The sequence below is a fragment of the Lithobates pipiens genome, unplaced genomic scaffold (assembly GCF_037356315.1).
Source record: "Lithobates pipiens isolate NorthernLeopardFrog02 unplaced genomic scaffold, aLitPip1_a1.2 Scaffold_27, whole genome shotgun sequence".
Lineage (NCBI taxonomy): Eukaryota > Metazoa > Chordata > Amphibia > Anura > Ranidae > Lithobates > Lithobates pipiens.
The window spans coordinates 83,363,972-83,380,283 of record NW_027507788.1 but is presented as its reverse complement, the minus strand read 5'-3'; the positions used below and the strand labels follow the sequence as shown (position 1 = coordinate 83,380,283).

Here is a 16,312-nt window from a genome sequence, read left to right as displayed (position 1 = left end):
TTCATTGTGATCATTTCTCATATTATTTCACTTTTGTAGCGCAACTTTATTTTTATACTATTTCACGCTTGCCATAAGGATATTTGACGGTGTTCAGTTGCAGCTTTTTCAAGATTTTTCTAGTGCAATCATTTTTTGCCTTTTTGTATAGGCATTGCACCTGTCTCCATTGACGTCTGAAAAGGTCTTTATCAGTAAACTCTCCATTTGGAGCACTGACCATGTTGGTTTTTGAGTGAGTAGAGTTGCAGGTGTCAGCAACATGGGGTCCTCTGGATAATTAGTAACTGGGATCAGAGGTCTAGCATTTATGATGGCTGAGACCTCAGCCATGAAGGTGGACAGACATTCATGTGTGAGTCTGACATTTCCCATTTGAAGGAAAATAGAATCCAAGATCTTGCGGGCTATGCCTATCATTCTTTCCCACACACCACCCATATGGGAAGAATGAGTAGGGTTAAATGTCCAGGTATATCCCTGTTGGTTGAGATACCTTTCCACGCTGTTGTTGTCTAGATTGGAAAGGATCTGAAGTTCCTTGGCCACTCCAACAAAGTTGATGCACCTATCAGAGCGGATGTGATTAAAGGGACTTCTAATGGCAATGAAGCGCCTGAGAGTGTTGATAAAGCTGGAAGTGTCCATTGATTCAATCAACTCTATTGCCGCGTACACACGGTCGAACTGTTTGACGTACTTAGTCCGTCATACAATCCGACGGACAATCCGGCGTACTTTCCACTGAACGGACTTGACCACACACGGATACACAAACAGTCCGACGAAAGCTTGCACGATGACGTACAGCACGTTCGACGGGACTAGAAATAGGAAGTCCAAGACACAGCAAAGCCCTGTAAATCCTTTCTGGGCATGCGCCATTCTTAGTCCGTCGGACTAGCATACTGACGACCGTATTGTCCGCTGAAACCAAAGTACGACGGACAGATTTTTGGAAAAACTGAAATTCTTAGTACTCCGGACTGCACGCTGAAAAAGTCCGCTGAAGCCCACACACGAGCGGATTGTCCGCTGAAATGTGTTTCAATGGACTAAGTACGTCAAACAGTTCGACCGTGTGTACGCGGCATTAGTGAACAGCTCGAACAGTCATACAAGTAAAGATAACTGGCCAGCGTTTGCTGCTTGCGTGGCCTCCCCTGGTTTGGCGAGTGGTAACGGACCAAGGACCGAATACTTTAAGGCCCACACTTGTAAAGGGAGGATCTGAGTTAAGTCTGTCAGGTGGAAGGTCAGCCATCTTTTGGGTTTGTAAGAGTCCACGGAGTTTGTGGCAGGTAATGCAATTAAAGATACACTTGCTCACACATCTTTTTGCTCCTATTATCCACAGTGCAGCAACCCGCAAAGCTCCTTCAGTGAATAGTCAGCCTTAGTGTTTAACTTGACTGTGATAGTGTTGTACAAGCAGGGCAGTGACATGGTGCTGAGCTGGGAGAATGAGAGGACGCCTCTCGTCGTACTCCAAAGCATCCTATTCTCAACAGGTTTCTGCTGTCGAGGAATGGATCGAGTTTCTTTAGGGTGCTGTCTTTCGGGATTGGCCTTTTGTTGTTAATACAGTCAATCTCTCTAGCAAAGGTCTCTTGTTGCACAGTGTAAATGATCAGCTGTTTTGCTCTAGGTCAGTCACTGAGTAGGTATTTTTACAGCGGTGCCAGCCTTTGCAGTTAGTCCTTTTCGATGAGATTTGAGTTGAATTTGTGAAGCCACCGTGACTAATGCAGACACTTGAGGATGAACTTCTGCATCGTTGACTGCATCTACCAAGCTAAAGGTCTCAGATTCAGAAGTGTTGTGTTCTGAATTGTACAGGAATACAGGGCCAGTAAACCATGTTGTGTCCTTAAGACAGTTGGCTGGGACAGCTCTGGTCACTAGTTCTGTGGGATTGTGTTTAGTTGGAACGAAGTGCCATTGTTTTGGGTGTACGGATCTCCTAATCCTCAACCCTCTATTACTGACGTAGACGTAGAAGCTTCTGGTTTCGTTGTAGATGTACCCCAAGACTACTTTACTGTCAGTGTAGAACTCAGTGTCTTTGATTTCTAGGTTCATCTCTCTAGTGATCGTGTCAGCTAACTCCACAGCTAACACTGTGGCACAAAGTTCTAGCCTAGGTATTGTGTGTTTTGGGAGTGGAGCAAGTTTTGCTTTTCCCATGACAAAACATATATGGCACTGTCCTTTCATGTCCTTGGTCTTGAGGTAAGCTACCGCAGCGATTGCTTTGACAGAAGCATCGCAGAAAACACAAAGTCTTTGTTCTTGGATAGGGATGAGCTTCGTGTTCGAATTCCGAACGCTATGGGCCGTTCGCGGCAAATTCGTGTGGCGCTCACGGCCCACAATGCACTGCATCATCGCATTGCATTGCTGGCTCATGATTGGCCAAGCATGCACTGTGACCCCGCATGCTTGGCCAATCACAGCGCCAGCAGCGAGGAGAGCCATGATTGGCCACAGGCAGGATGCCCCCTTCCGTGAGTTTGTACAATGTGCGGTTCCTCAGTGGCAGGTCCCCAAACGCCACTTTTTTTCACGGAAGGCGATTCCGGCTCTCTACCGGCATGTGGAAGGCAATGTCCTTGCCTCGCTGGACAAGGCGGTCAGCGGTAAGGTGCATATTACTGCTGACTCATGGTCCAGCAGGCATGGACAGGGACGTTACCTGTCTTTCATGGCCCATTGGGTCACTCTTCTGGCAGCTGGGAAGGATGCAGGACAAGGTGCAGTAGTGTTGGAGGTTGTTCCGCCACCACACCTCCAAAATGCTACTATTGGTTGTGACACACCTCTCTCCTCCACCCCCTCCTCTTCTTCTTCCTCCATGGCCTCTTCCAGTGCTCTGTCCTCAGAACCAGCGGTGTTCCGTAGGCGTTCCAGGGGCTACGCAAGTACGCAGGCAAAACGATGCTATGCCGTGCTTGCGCTGGTTTGTTTGGGGGACAGGATCCACACTGGGGCGGATGTTTTGTCAGCTCTGCAGGGGCAGGCCGAGAGGTGGTTGACGCCACGCCAGCTTAAGCCAGGAATGTTGGTTTGTGACAATGGCACCAACCTCCTCTCCGCCCTCCGACAGGGACAACTGACCCATGTGCCCTGTGTAGCTCACGTCCTTAACCTGGTGGTGCAGCGGTTCTTGGGCAGGTACTCCGGCTTACAGGATGTCCTGAAGCAGGCCAGGAACCTGCCCAAGAACCGCCTTATATGTGACATGCCCACCAGGTGGAACTCAACGTTGGCCATGCTGCAGCGGCTGCACACGCAGCAGAGGGCCATCAATGAGCACCTGTGCGACTACGGCACCAGGACAGGGTCAGGGGAGCTCGGTTTTTTCTCACCACGCCAGTGGGGCATGATCAGGGATGCATGCACTGTCCTGTCACCGTTTTAGGAGGCCACAAGGATGGTGAGCAGTGACAGTGCATGCATCAGTGACACTGTACCTCTTGTCCACCTCTTGGAGCATACCCTGCGTGGAATAATGGACAGGGCACTTAAGGCAGAACAGAGGCAGGAAGAGGAGGACTTCCTTGCCTCTCAAGGCCCCCTTTATCCAGACAGTGTTCCTGCTGTGCCACCCTTCACACAGGAAGAGGATGAGGAGGAGAAAGAGGAGGAGGAGGATGATTGTGTCAGCATGGAGGTGGAGGCTGGCACTCAGCATCAGCAGCAGCAGTCTTGTAGGGATGATTTACAGTCCCAAGAAACACGTGGACTTGTACGTGGCTGGGAGGAGGTAGCTGCGGATCATGTTGTCCTTAGTGACCCAGAGGACTCCGGACCGAATGCCTCAGCTAACCTACGCTGCATGGCCTCCCTGATCCTGCAAAGCCTGCGGAAGGATCCTCGTATTCTTCGGATCAAGGAGAGGGACCATTACTGGCTGGCCACTCTCCTTGATCCACGGTACAAGGGTAAGGTTGCCGACCTTATCTTGCCATCGCAGAGGGAGCAGAGGATGAGACATCTCTGGGAGGCCTTGCAGAAAGGTCTGTGCAACGCGTTCCCAGAGACTGGGAGGTTACAAACTCCTGGTCCTGGACAACGTGTTGCTGAGGCATCGGTCAGAAGGAGTGGTGGAGAAGGTGGCCGTCTGACTGATGCTTTCAGACAATTTTTTAGTCCGCAGCCCCAAGGTATGATCGGTTCCAGCAACCATCGCCAGCGTCTGATTTACATGGTGCAGGAATACCTAGGGGCAAGGTCAGACTTGGACACCTTTCCCACCGAAAATCCTCTGGCTTACTGGGTCTTGAGGATGGATCACTGGCCAGAGCTTGCACAGTATGCAATTGAGCTACTGGCCTGTCCTGCATCCAGCGTTCTTTCGGAACCCACCTTCAGTGCTGCTGGTGGCTTTGTTACCGATCACAGGGTGCGCCTGTCCACCGAATCAGTTGATCGACTGACCTTCATCAAGATGAATCAGTCTTGGATCACCCACAGCTACCAAGCACCTGAAGCTGATGTAACCGAATAATTTTTTTTGAAATATCACATCCCTTCAAGACTGCCTATGCTGATGCTGAGTGACTGTCCTGTTATGTTGATTGTCTATCCTCTTCCTCCTCCGCTGATATGTTGGAAGAACATTTCTGGTTCTGGGTGATGCCATCAGCCCAATTTTTCTGCCCCTGTTTAACAGGGGCGTTTAAGTACAATTTTTGATGCAATGCTTTGCAGCAGGGCTAATTCCTGCAATAAAACTAGAGTATATGGGAGAGGTTGCAGTGTGGTGGCACCAGCACCAGTGCTTAAGGCCCAATTTTTCTGCCCCTGTTTAACAGGGGCATTTAAGTACAATTTTTGATGCAATGCTTTGCAGCAGGGCTAATTCCTGCAATAAAACTAGAGTATATGGCAGAGGTTGCAGTGTGGTGGCACCAGTGCCTAAGGCCCAATTTTTCTGCCCCTGTTTAACAGGGACATGTAATTACAATTCTTGATATAATATTTCACAGGAGGGCCCGTTCCTGTGCCCACCCAGAGTAACTGTGAGGACTTATAGTGTTGTGGCACCAGCACCACAACCACCAAAGGTCAATTTTTCTACCACTGTTCAACAATGGCATGTAATTACAATTCTTGATATAATTGTTCACAGCAGGGCGCTCCAGCGCCCACCAAGAGTCACTTTGAGGGCTTACAATGTTGTGGCAAAACCAACACCTTGTTCCGCCATTTCTGCAGAGCATATAGGGCAGGCCCCTACTTTCAAACATCCAACTTACAAACATCTCCTACTTGCAAACGGAAGGAGACAACAGCAAGTGAGATGAAAAAAGATGGACGACAAAACAAATTATACAGGGGTGATAACCCTTCCCTATGTTTTCCAAAAAGCTTAAAAATAGTTTTTTGACTGGAGCTACACTTTAAAAATGTACCAGTTGAAAATTACAAACAGATTCAACTTAACACAACAAACCTACACAGTCCCTGTCTTGTTTGCACCGCCTGTATACTGCTGTTCTGAGTATATAGGGCCTGGGGGCCACACGCATTTCCTTTTTTTAATATGGGTACAGGGTTCCCCTTGATATGCGTACAAGACCCAAAGGGGCTGGTAATGGGCAGGGAGGGCTACCCATGCCATTTTTCTCAATGGTTTTCAACCATATTGCAGGAACCAGATTTAACATTAAAACTGCAAGCAGTTTTCAATGATGTTATTTCTGTTTAATGTCATTTTGTGCAGGGACTGTTCTAAACACGGGGAAACACGTGGCACTTCACAGGCATACTACAGACATCCCCCAGGCACCATATTTAAAGGAATATTTCACTTTTTTTCTCACTTTAATCATCATTAAAGTGGGGTACCCCCTAAAAAAAAAAAATTAAAAGTCAGCAGCTACAAATACTGCAGCTGCTGGCTTTTAATAATCGGGCACTTACCTGTCCCGGGTTCCAGCGATGCGGGGGAACGAAGCCCCCCCCTCGCTCCCCGCTCCGCTCGCGGCGCCGTCATGCATACTGTGGGCACCCGGCTGTGGCTTCACAGCCGGGCACCCACTGCGCATGCGCGAGCGGCGCAGGGCGCCGTGATACGCCGTACAGTCACCTGGGACACGTGACAGGTCCCAGGTGAATGTGCGGCGTGAGGGGAAGTGATGTCACCAGCCCGGGCAATGAAGAAGGCAGACTACGAGGGACCCCCTAGCAACCGGTATTTAGAGGTGAGTAAAAAAATTTTTTTTTGCCAATTATTTTTTTTTGATTTTTTTTAAGAATTTTAAGTAGTTTTATTTTTTGGGGGGCAACTCCACTTTAAAATCAGTGCTCCCGCCAAAACGGCCATTTTTAAAAACATTTTAGGCATTGACCCATGTCCCCTGGGGCAGGAGCCAGGTCTCCAAACCCTTTTTAGGACAGTATCTTGCATATTAGCCATTAAAATGAGCACTTTTAATTTCGAACGTTCGAGTCCCATAGACTTCAATGGGGTTCTAAAGTTTGTTCGAATTTGGGGTCCGTTCGAAAGTTCTGGTGCAAACCGAACCGGGGGGTGTTTGGCTCATCCCTATTCTTGGATTTCTGTAGACTGTACAGGAGCATATGGTCGAGGGACCTTTAAGTTAGACAAGGCTGTCTGGGAATTTTTCCACTCTGTCCACTGATCTCTTTTCTCGGGGGGAAAGTAGATCATCGCAGTTCACTGTCTCTTGAGTCAGGTCTCTGAGAAGTGCTTTACCCTCAATGGTGACCGGAGCTACAAACCCTAGAGGGTCATACAGTTTATGGTAGACAGAACGCCTCTGTGTGTAAAGGGTTTTACTTCCTGACTAACCTGGAAGGTGAATGTGTCTGACCTTAAGTCCCAGAGTAGTCCAAGGCTACGTTGCGTTGGCAGAGAGTCAGAACCCACGTCTAAGTCTTTGAACTCACCTGAGTGGTCTTGAGAGGGAAAGGCCTTCATCAGTTCTACGCTGTTAGAGGCAATCTTGTGGAGCTTCAAATTGGAACAGGCTAGCATCTCCTGCGCTCTCTTGAGGAGACTGATAGCTGCTTCAGCGGTGGGTAGAGATTTTAAGCAATCGTCTACATAAAAAAGTCTTTTTCAACTAAGTGTTTCACTTAAGACCTTAGATGGATTCACCTTCGTGAGCCGATCATCTAAGCCATAAATGGCAACTGCGGGGGAAGGGCTGTTCCCAAATATGTGGACCTTCATGCGATACTCTGCGATTTCTTTGGAAGGGTTGTTATCTTTAAACCAGAAGAATCTCAAAAAGTTCCTGTGTTCCTTTTTAACGAGAAAACAGTGGAACATCTGCTGGATGTCTGCCATGAATGCCACAGAGTCTTTGCGGAAACTGAGAAGTACCCCAATGAGAATGTTGTTCAGATCTGGCACTGAGAGAAGAACATCATTTAACAACACGCCTTCTTCTCTAGAGCTAGAGTCAAACACCACCCTAATCTGACCTGGTTTCTTGGGGTGCTACACTCCAAATATAGGTAAGTACCAGCACTCTTCGTTGTCTTTAAGGGCAGGAGCTAACTCTGCGTGATTATTTTTTAAATATCTTACCCATAAAGGCAAAGAAGTGATCTCTCATGTCTGGTTTTCTCTGGAAATTGCATGTGAGGGAGGCAAAGCGTTTAAGGACTTGTTCCTTGTTGTTAGGTAGACGCTGTCTATGGGGTCTAAATGGGAGAGATGCAACCCAATTGTTTGACTCTTCCTTGGCTGTCTCTCTTTCCATTATTTGCAAGAAAAGTCTATCTTCAAAGGACATTGCTACCTGCTGGTCTTCCTTTGTTTTATGAATGACTGTACACCCTAGGTGGTCTGGGTCACTGTCACAAGCATAGTCATCTGTGTTTGGTTCTACAGAGGAACAAAGTATGTGAGTACTACCTGGAAGTTCTTTTGTGATGAAGCTGTTGTGACATGGTTGCAAGGAGGAAGGATGTCCTTTGTCAAGTACATTAGTGAACATGCTACTGACCGTGGTAGGTCTGTGCACAGTCTTTAGGCAGACGTCCCCTACGATGACCCACCCCAGGTCAAGTCTTTTGGCAAAGGGAGCATTGCGGGGACCATTACCACTTCAGCCCCGAAACAATTGTCAGCCTAAGGACCAGAGATCTTTTTACAATTTCGCACTGCACTGCTTTAACTGGTAATTGCGCGGTCATGCAATGTTGTACCCAAACGAAATTTGCGTCCTTTTCTTCCCACAAATAGAGCTTTCTTTTGATGGGTATTTGATTGCCTCTGCGATATTTATTTTTTACGATATAAAAGGAAAAAGACTGAAAATTAAAAAAAAAAAAAGATATTTTCAGTTTCATAGTTAGTAAGGTTGAATAAAGACACCAGTCCATCCAGTTCAACCTGAGTGAGTGTCTACAATTGTCCCTGTACACTGCACATTTGCATTGGTCCCTACCCTCAAGGAGCCCACAATCCAAAGTCCCCATTCATATACTAGGGCCAATTTTGTACAGAAGCCAATTAACCTACCTGCATGTCTTTGGATTGTGGGAGGAAACCAGAGTACCCGGAGGAAACCCACGCAGGCACAGGGAGAACATGCAAACTCCAGGCAGGTAGTGTCATGGTTGGGATACGAACCAGTGACCCTTCTTACTGCTAGATGAGAGTGCTAACCACTACACCACTGTGCCGTCCCTTTTCTACTTTTTGTTATAAGAAAAATCGAATGAACTAAATTTTAGTCATACATTTAGGCCAAAATGTATTCAGCTTTTAATTTATGACTGCCTATCTAATTTCTTGAGGTGCTAAAATGGCAGGGCAGTACAAACCCCCCCCCCCCAAATGACCCCATTTTGGAAAGTAGACACCCCAAGGAAATTGCTGAGGGGCATGTTGAGCCCATTGAATATTTTTTTTTTGTCCCAAGTGATTGAATAATGACACCAAAAAAAAAAAAAGTTTAGAAAAATTTGTCACTAAATGATATATTGCTCACACATGCCATAGTTATATGTGGAATTGCACCCCAAAATATATTCTGCTGCTTCTCCTGAGTACGGGGATACCACATATGTGGGACTTTTTGGGAGTCTAGCCGCGTATGGGAACCCGAAAGCCAATCACTGCCTTCAGGATTTCTAAGGGTGCAAATTTTTGATTTCACTCCTCACTACCTATCACAGTTTCGAAGGCCATAAAATGCCAAAATAGCACAACCCCCCCCCCCCCCCCCATGACCCCATTTTGGAAAGTAGACACCCCAAGCTATTTACTGAGAGGCATGTTGAGTCCATGAAATATTTTATATTTTGCCACAAGTTGCAGGAATATTACAATTTTTTTTTTTGCACAAAGTTGTCACTAAATGATATATTGCTGACACATTCATAAGGGAAATTACACCCCAAAATAAATTATGCTGCTTCTCCCGAGTACGGGGATACCACATGTGGGGGACTTTGTAGTGAGCTTCTCCAGTGTGACATCTAGACATGTTTGTTCAAACTTTATAGAGACTTCTATTGCGGCCTTATCTTGCGCTTGCTTGGCTTCTATTGCAGCTTTATCTTGCGCTTGCTTGGCTTCTATTGCGGCTTTATCTTGCGCTTGCTTGGCTTCTATTGCGGCTTTATCTTGCGCTTGCTTGGCTTCTATTGTGGCTTTATCTTGCGCCTGCTTGGCTTCTATTGTGGCTTTATCTTGCGCTTGCTTGGCTTCTAGCGAGGCCTTTTCTAACTCCAACTAAATTTCTTGTTCGGCAAAGGTAGCTTGCGTCTTTGCAGCTTCGGCTTTCCCACGGGCAATGTCGGCTGCAGCACTGGCTGTCACCGACTTACTGGAACCGTAAACTAGTGATCTGGTTTTGAGTGAGAATGTGTTACTGCGTGGCATGGCTGCTTGACTGAGTAGCGGCCTGTGGGAGCAATAAGCGTATAGGGCTGCAGTCTCTGTATTTTGCTTGGCTGTATGAAAGTGGCTGTATAGTCGATTGCAGACTGTAGCTCTTCCTTGTGGCCAAACCTCTTCCCCTTCTGCACTATCCGTAGTGTTCCTGGATGGAGTTACTGTCCTGGCCTCGCCCCCCATACTCCCAGAGTCTGTGGGTAGCTATCCAGGCAGACAACCTTTTTTCTGCGCACACAATAATTGACTGCTGTTTCATGTCTGCGTCTTTTATTGGCATGTTGCAGATTTTAATATACACGTGAATGACACATGTGATATGCGGTAAAACTGAAAACAACAAGAATATAACATTACCATACAATAGTAAACATATAAAATAATAACTAAAATGACTAACTCCTTTCCCTCATAGCCTGTGGAGGAGGAAAATTAATATTGCTTACCTCCGATGCCATGGATGGGGAGAGATAGCATCTAGGTTGCTGCCATGATATTGAACATGTTTATCCCTGTGGCTGTTTCACTTCCTGACTAAAGAGGATAGGACGATTTTTACATCACTTCCTAAGTGGCTGGATAATTTCTCTCATAAACTATATTAATGTTTGGCCAGTAGGTGGCGCAAGCATAACAACTAACCTAGAACAAGCATAATTTATGGCTTAATAATGCAACAACACAATATACAAATTAAACGACAAGGTGAATTCTCTTTTCTGAACCGTAGGAAAGAGAAAGGTATCCTGGAGACATGACACTGGGCTCTACAGGACCTTGTCCCGACACTGTCCCCTTTCTTATTACCCTGACAGTGAAAAATCCAATGCGCAGTTTAACTGCTTCCCAACCGCCTCACGCCAATATACGTAGGCAGAAGGGCATGTACAGGCAGAATCACGTACCTGTACGTTGCCTTTTAAGAGGCAGCGGCGCAGGCATGCCCGCGGGAAGCTCCGTGACTCGATCGCTGCGGGGATACCTCACTGAGAGGAAGAACGGGGAGATGCTAAAGTAAACAAGCATCTCCTCGTTCTGCCTAGCAACAGTGTCACTGATCTCTGCCCCCTGTGATTAGAGCAGAAATAAGTGATGTGTAAAACACAGCCACACGCCCTTAGGACACACTTAACCCCTGCACTGCCATCTAGTGGTGAACCCCTTCACTGCCAGTGTCATTTACACAGGAATCAGTGCATTTGTATAGCACCGATTGCTGTATAAATGACAATGGCCCCAAAAATATGTCAAAAATATCTGATGTGTCCGCCATAATGTCACAGTCACGATAAAAAGCGCTGATTGCCGCCATTTAAAAAAAAATAATTATTAATAAAAATGCCACAAACTATCCCCTATATTGTAAACGATGTAACTTTTGCGCAAACCAATCAATCGCTTATTGCGATTTTTTTTTTTTACCAAAAATATGTGGAAGAATACGTATCTGCCTAAACTGAGGAAAAAAAATAGTTTGATATATTTTTGGGGGATATTTATTATAGCAAAAAGTAAAAAAATAATGCGTTTTTTTCAAAATTGTTGCTCGTTATTTGTTTATAGTACAAAAAAATATTAATAGTAAATATTGTGTGGGAGCCAAGTCACACGACCGTGCAATTGTCAGTTAAAGAGACGCAGCGCTGAATCGCAAAAAAGTGCTCTAGTCAGGAAGGGGGTAAATTCTTCTGGGGCTGAAGTGGTTAAGGTTAAACTGATCTCCTTCAGTCTCATTATGTGGCCCCGTGTCCTCTAAGCCCTTGTACACACAGTCGGAGAATCCGTCGGAATGTGTCCTATCGGACCGTGTCGTCGGATAATCCGACTGTGTGTGGTATGCATCGGACTGATTCCGTCCGAATATCCATCGGACCCAATTTTCCAACATGTTGGAAATATTTCCCGACCAACTGGTTCGATCGGACATACTCCGATCATGTGTAGCGAATTTTGATCGGACCAAGTGCCACGCATGCTCAGATCAAATTCCTACATCAAAGCTATTGGCTACTAGCCTGAATGTAGTCCCATCGTAACGAAATTACGTCATCACGTTCTGAAAGATCGGATTTTTCGACAACTTAGTCCGACCGTGTGTATGCAACAGTTTCGGACACAATCCGTCGGACTAAATCCGACGGACAAAATCCGACGGATTTGGTTGGCAGAATCTCTGACCGTGTGTACAGGGGCTTACACTCCCTGAGACTGAATAGTTTCTTTCCTATGTTGGGATCCCCATTGAGGTATTTGTAGACAGTTTGTGAATCGATAGATAACTGTCTAAAAGACTGTATTCAGAGAGAAGTGATGAATGCTTCATATGCTTTGAATGGTTTAAGGTTATGAGGGGCGTACCCCCAAGGTTTAGTGTTGAACCCTTATATTTTAACCTATAAGTTATATAAAGTTTGGGATTAAAAGTATAATTTTGGTGTTTGCAGATGACAAGTAGTGCAGTGGAATAACGTTTTACAAAACGTCAACCCTTTAAAATCTGACCTCAGGGCGTTATTTAACCACTTCAATACTGAGCACTTTCGCCCCCTTCCTTCCCAGACCATTTTTCAGTTTTCAGCGCCATTGCACTTTCATTGACAATTGCGCGGTCATGCTACGCTCTACTCAAATGACAATTTTTATCATTTTGTTCGCACATGATATGTGTATACACTAGGTTGGTGATCAGTTAAAAAAACAGGTAAAAAACAGCTCATACTCACTGATCACCAGCCGGCTGCAGCGATCTGCTCTCCTCACCGACAACTTCCGTGTGAGGAGAGGAGAGCCGATTGCTGAGCAACTGGCTCTGTGTTTACATCACATGACGGCTGTGATTGGACACGGCCATCTTGTGATCAGGAGGGCCAATCACAGAGCCCTCCTGCCGATCGGAGATGCGCTGTGTCCGGGGTGACACGAGCGCATCAGGATTGCGAATGTCCACTCAGAAGGAGAGAGCACCCACCCGGGCCGTACATTGTACATTGGCCGGGTGGGAAGTGGTTAATTAGGCAACTATGGGGAAAATGAGGTATAACCCTTTAATCCCTTTTTCTGACATTTGTTGCTTACAAGTTAAAATCTACACACACACACACACACACACACACACACACACACACACACACACACACACACACACACACACACACACACACACACACACTTTTTTTCATTTAGTAGAGAACCTGGTGAATAAAATGGCGATTGTTGCAATATTTTATGTCACAGGGTATTTGCAGCAGCAGTCTTTCAAACGCAATTATTTGGGGAAAAAATACACTTTCGTGAATAAAAAAAACAGTAAAGTTAGCCTGTTCTTTTTGTATAATGTGAAAGATGATGTTATGCCGAGTAAATAGACACAACATTTCATTCTTTGAAATTGCACACACTTGTGGAATGGCGACAAACTACGAAGCTTAAAAATCTCCACAGGCGACAATTTAACCACTTCAGCCCCAGAAGAATTTACCCCCTTCCGGACCAGAGCACTTTTTGCAATTCGGCACTGCATTGCTTTAACTGACAATTGTGCGGTCGTGCAACATTGTACCTAAACAAAATTGACGTCCTTTTTTCCCCACAAATAGAGCTTTCTTTTGGTGGTATTTGATCACCTCTGCGGTTTTTATTTTTTGCGCTATAAACAAAAAAAGTGTGACAATTTTGAAAAAAAAAAAAGCATTATTTTTTTATTTTTTGCTATAATGAATATCCCCCAAAAATATATATAAAAAACATTTTTTTTTCCTCAGTTTAGACCGATATGTATTCTTCTACTTATTTTTTGAAAAAAATAGAAATTGCAATAAGCGTATATTGATTGGTTTGCGCAAAAGTTATAGCGTCTACAAAATAAGGGATAGATTTATAGCATTTTTATTATCATCATTTTTTTTTTTACTAGTAATGGAGGCGATCTGCAATTTTATCCTGACTGCGACATTATGGCGGACACATCGGACAATTTTGACACATTTGAACCATTGGCATTAATACAGCAATCAGTGTGATTAAAAATGCATTGATTACTGTAAAAATGTCACTGGCAGTGAAGGGGTTAACTGTGTTCCCTGGGAGGTGATTCTAACTGAAGGGGAGGGACAAACTACAGGAAGTGACAAATCATGGTTCCCAGCTAATAGAAACACACTCCTGTCAGAACAGAACAGGGAAGTGTGTGTTTACACACAGTCATCCCATTCTGTGTCTACTGTGTCACAATCGCTCGTGGCTGGCAGTCATCGCGACCGTCTGCTTACGCGTATCAGCACCCCTGCTGTGCAGCGGGCATGCGCAGCCCGCTATCCGGACCCCGTGAGCTCACGTACAGTAAAGAGGTTTCGCGCAGAGGAGCCAACCTGCCGCAGTAAAATTGCGGCGGCTGGTCTGGAAGCTGTTAAAAATAGCTACAGATAACCAGTTTAGAGTTACAGAGGAGGCCTTGTGCTAGAATTATTGCTCTCACTCTAATGATACCTCACATGAAGGGTTTGAACACTGTTTACATTTGTGGGTGTGATTTATGTATGCGTTCGCTTCTGCGTGCGAGCATGGAGGGATGGGCGGTTTACATTTTTCTTTTCTTATTTTATATTTTTACATGGTCTCTTTAAAAAAAAAAAATTCTGATAATTTTTATTACTGTAACAAATAATGTAAAAATCTTGTGACAGTAATAGTCAATCTATAAGACCCCAAATCCCTCCTTTGCACTTAAAAGTATTCAAAACGCCAAAATGGGCATTTTAGATTACTGATGATTTTTTTAAATCTGCGCAGTGTAATTGGCAGCCGAGTAAACTGGAAGTGATGTCATGACACCACTTCTGGGTTACTAGATCCAAGACCCGATCGAAGCTGATTCTGGCTTTGTTCGGGTCTTCGGCCAGCCAGCGATCATGTTGGCTGGTCGCTCTCGTCTCCCAGTGGGATGGAGAGGAGACGTCCCCTCTTGCTCCTAACAGCCGAGCAGCTTTTAACCACATCAGTTGTTATCCCAAGAAAGCCAACTGCCGGCTCTAAAAAATGGTACTGGGTGATGCGTGAAGGGGCTAATGTTGATAAATTTAAAGTTATGCACTTGGGGCTAAAAACATGGATGCATTAAACATTCTAGGAGGAGAACAGCTGGAGTCAATCATTGAGAATCTGGGTGTTCTGGTAGATCATAGACTTAATAATAGCATGTAATGCCAAGCTGCAATTTTTAAAGTGGTTGTAAAGACTTATATAGGGACAAGGGGTGGGGTCACCGGATGATGCCCCCGCCCCTTATGATGTCACATTCCCGGAGGATACTGGGATTGTGACATCATAAGGGGACGGGGTCACCATGAGACATCACCCGGTGACCTCGCCCATTGTCCTTATATAAGTCGCCGCTCAGCGCGTCCCTGTCATTGCGGCCAGAGAGAGCGTTGAGTCAACATCTCAAGGAAAAAGATGAGAAGAAGAGAAGGCGGCGACAGAAGACCGGGCCACCGCTAGTAAAAGAGCTGGAACAAGAAAGCGGAAGGCCTGGCAAGAAGACCCGAAGAGGGGGACAAGACCCCCGAAGTTGGAAGAAGACCCCCGGACGGCAGCGGCAACGAAGAAGAATGCCGGGCTCCTCCGCTAGTAAAAGAGCTAGCAGAAGATAGCGGAGGAGTCCGGCGAGAAGACCCCCAAAGACGGAAGAAGACCCCCGGAGCTGTGCAATAAATTTTAAAAACATGCGTTGTATTTTTTTTTCTTTACACTTTTTTCACCAGGTGAATGGGTAGGGGTACATGGTACCCCAATACTCATTTGCATAGGGTTGGAGGCCAGTATCTGGGGGGCCCCCTTATTAAAGGGGGCTCCCGGATTCCGATAACCCCCCCTCGCTGACCCCAACAACCAACGGCCAGGGTTGTCCGGAAGAGGCCCTTGTCCTCATCAACATGGGGTCCTCATCACCGCAGGGCCCCCCTTCCCCAAAGCACCCCCCATGTTGAGGGCATGCAGCCTGGTATGGCTCAGGAGGGGGGGGGGCACTCGCTCGTCCCCACCCCCTTTCCTTACCGGCTGGGCTGCGTGCTCGGATAAGGGTCTGATATGGACTTTGGGGGGCCCCCACGCCATTTTTTCGGCGTAGGGCTTCCACTTTAAGTCCATACCAAGTGACGGGGCCAGCGAGGTGTCAATCTCGCCGCTGAAGGCGGTGACATTCACTTCCTTTGCCAGTCCCGTCTACCTGGAGCCGCATTCAAAATGAACGGACTTTCCTCCGTGTGTGGGCAAGTCCGTTCATTTCAAAAGTCCGGCAGACTCCCGCTATAGTCCGGTGGTTTGTCAGCCTCACCTAGTCCACCGGAAAAGTCCGGTCGTGTGTGGGCAGGTCCGCTTGCTCGGAAAGTCCAGCGGACCTCCGCTTCAAAGTCCGGCGGTTTGTCCACCGGG

General features: G+C 46.2%; 1 protein-coding gene across 1 annotated transcript in view; it reads right to left on the bottom strand.

Annotated features, from left to right (window-relative positions):
- Positions 1 to 6,608: 6,608 nt before the first annotated feature.
- LOC143932960 (zinc finger BED domain-containing protein 4-like) overlaps positions 6,609 to 16,312 on the bottom strand; it is a 36,901-nt gene continuing 27,197 nt past the window's right edge. Inside the window, exons 3-6 of the mRNA XM_077455890.1 lie at positions 9,424 to 9,721; positions 7,565 to 7,864; positions 6,919 to 7,071; positions 6,609 to 6,751 (exon numbers count right to left, since the gene is read on the bottom strand). Of these exons, the coding sequence (XP_077312016.1) occupies positions 6,609 to 6,751; positions 6,919 to 7,071; positions 7,565 to 7,864; positions 9,424 to 9,721 (894 nt within the window). The remainder of the gene's footprint in view (positions 6,752 to 6,918; positions 7,072 to 7,564; positions 7,865 to 9,423; positions 9,722 to 16,312) is intronic.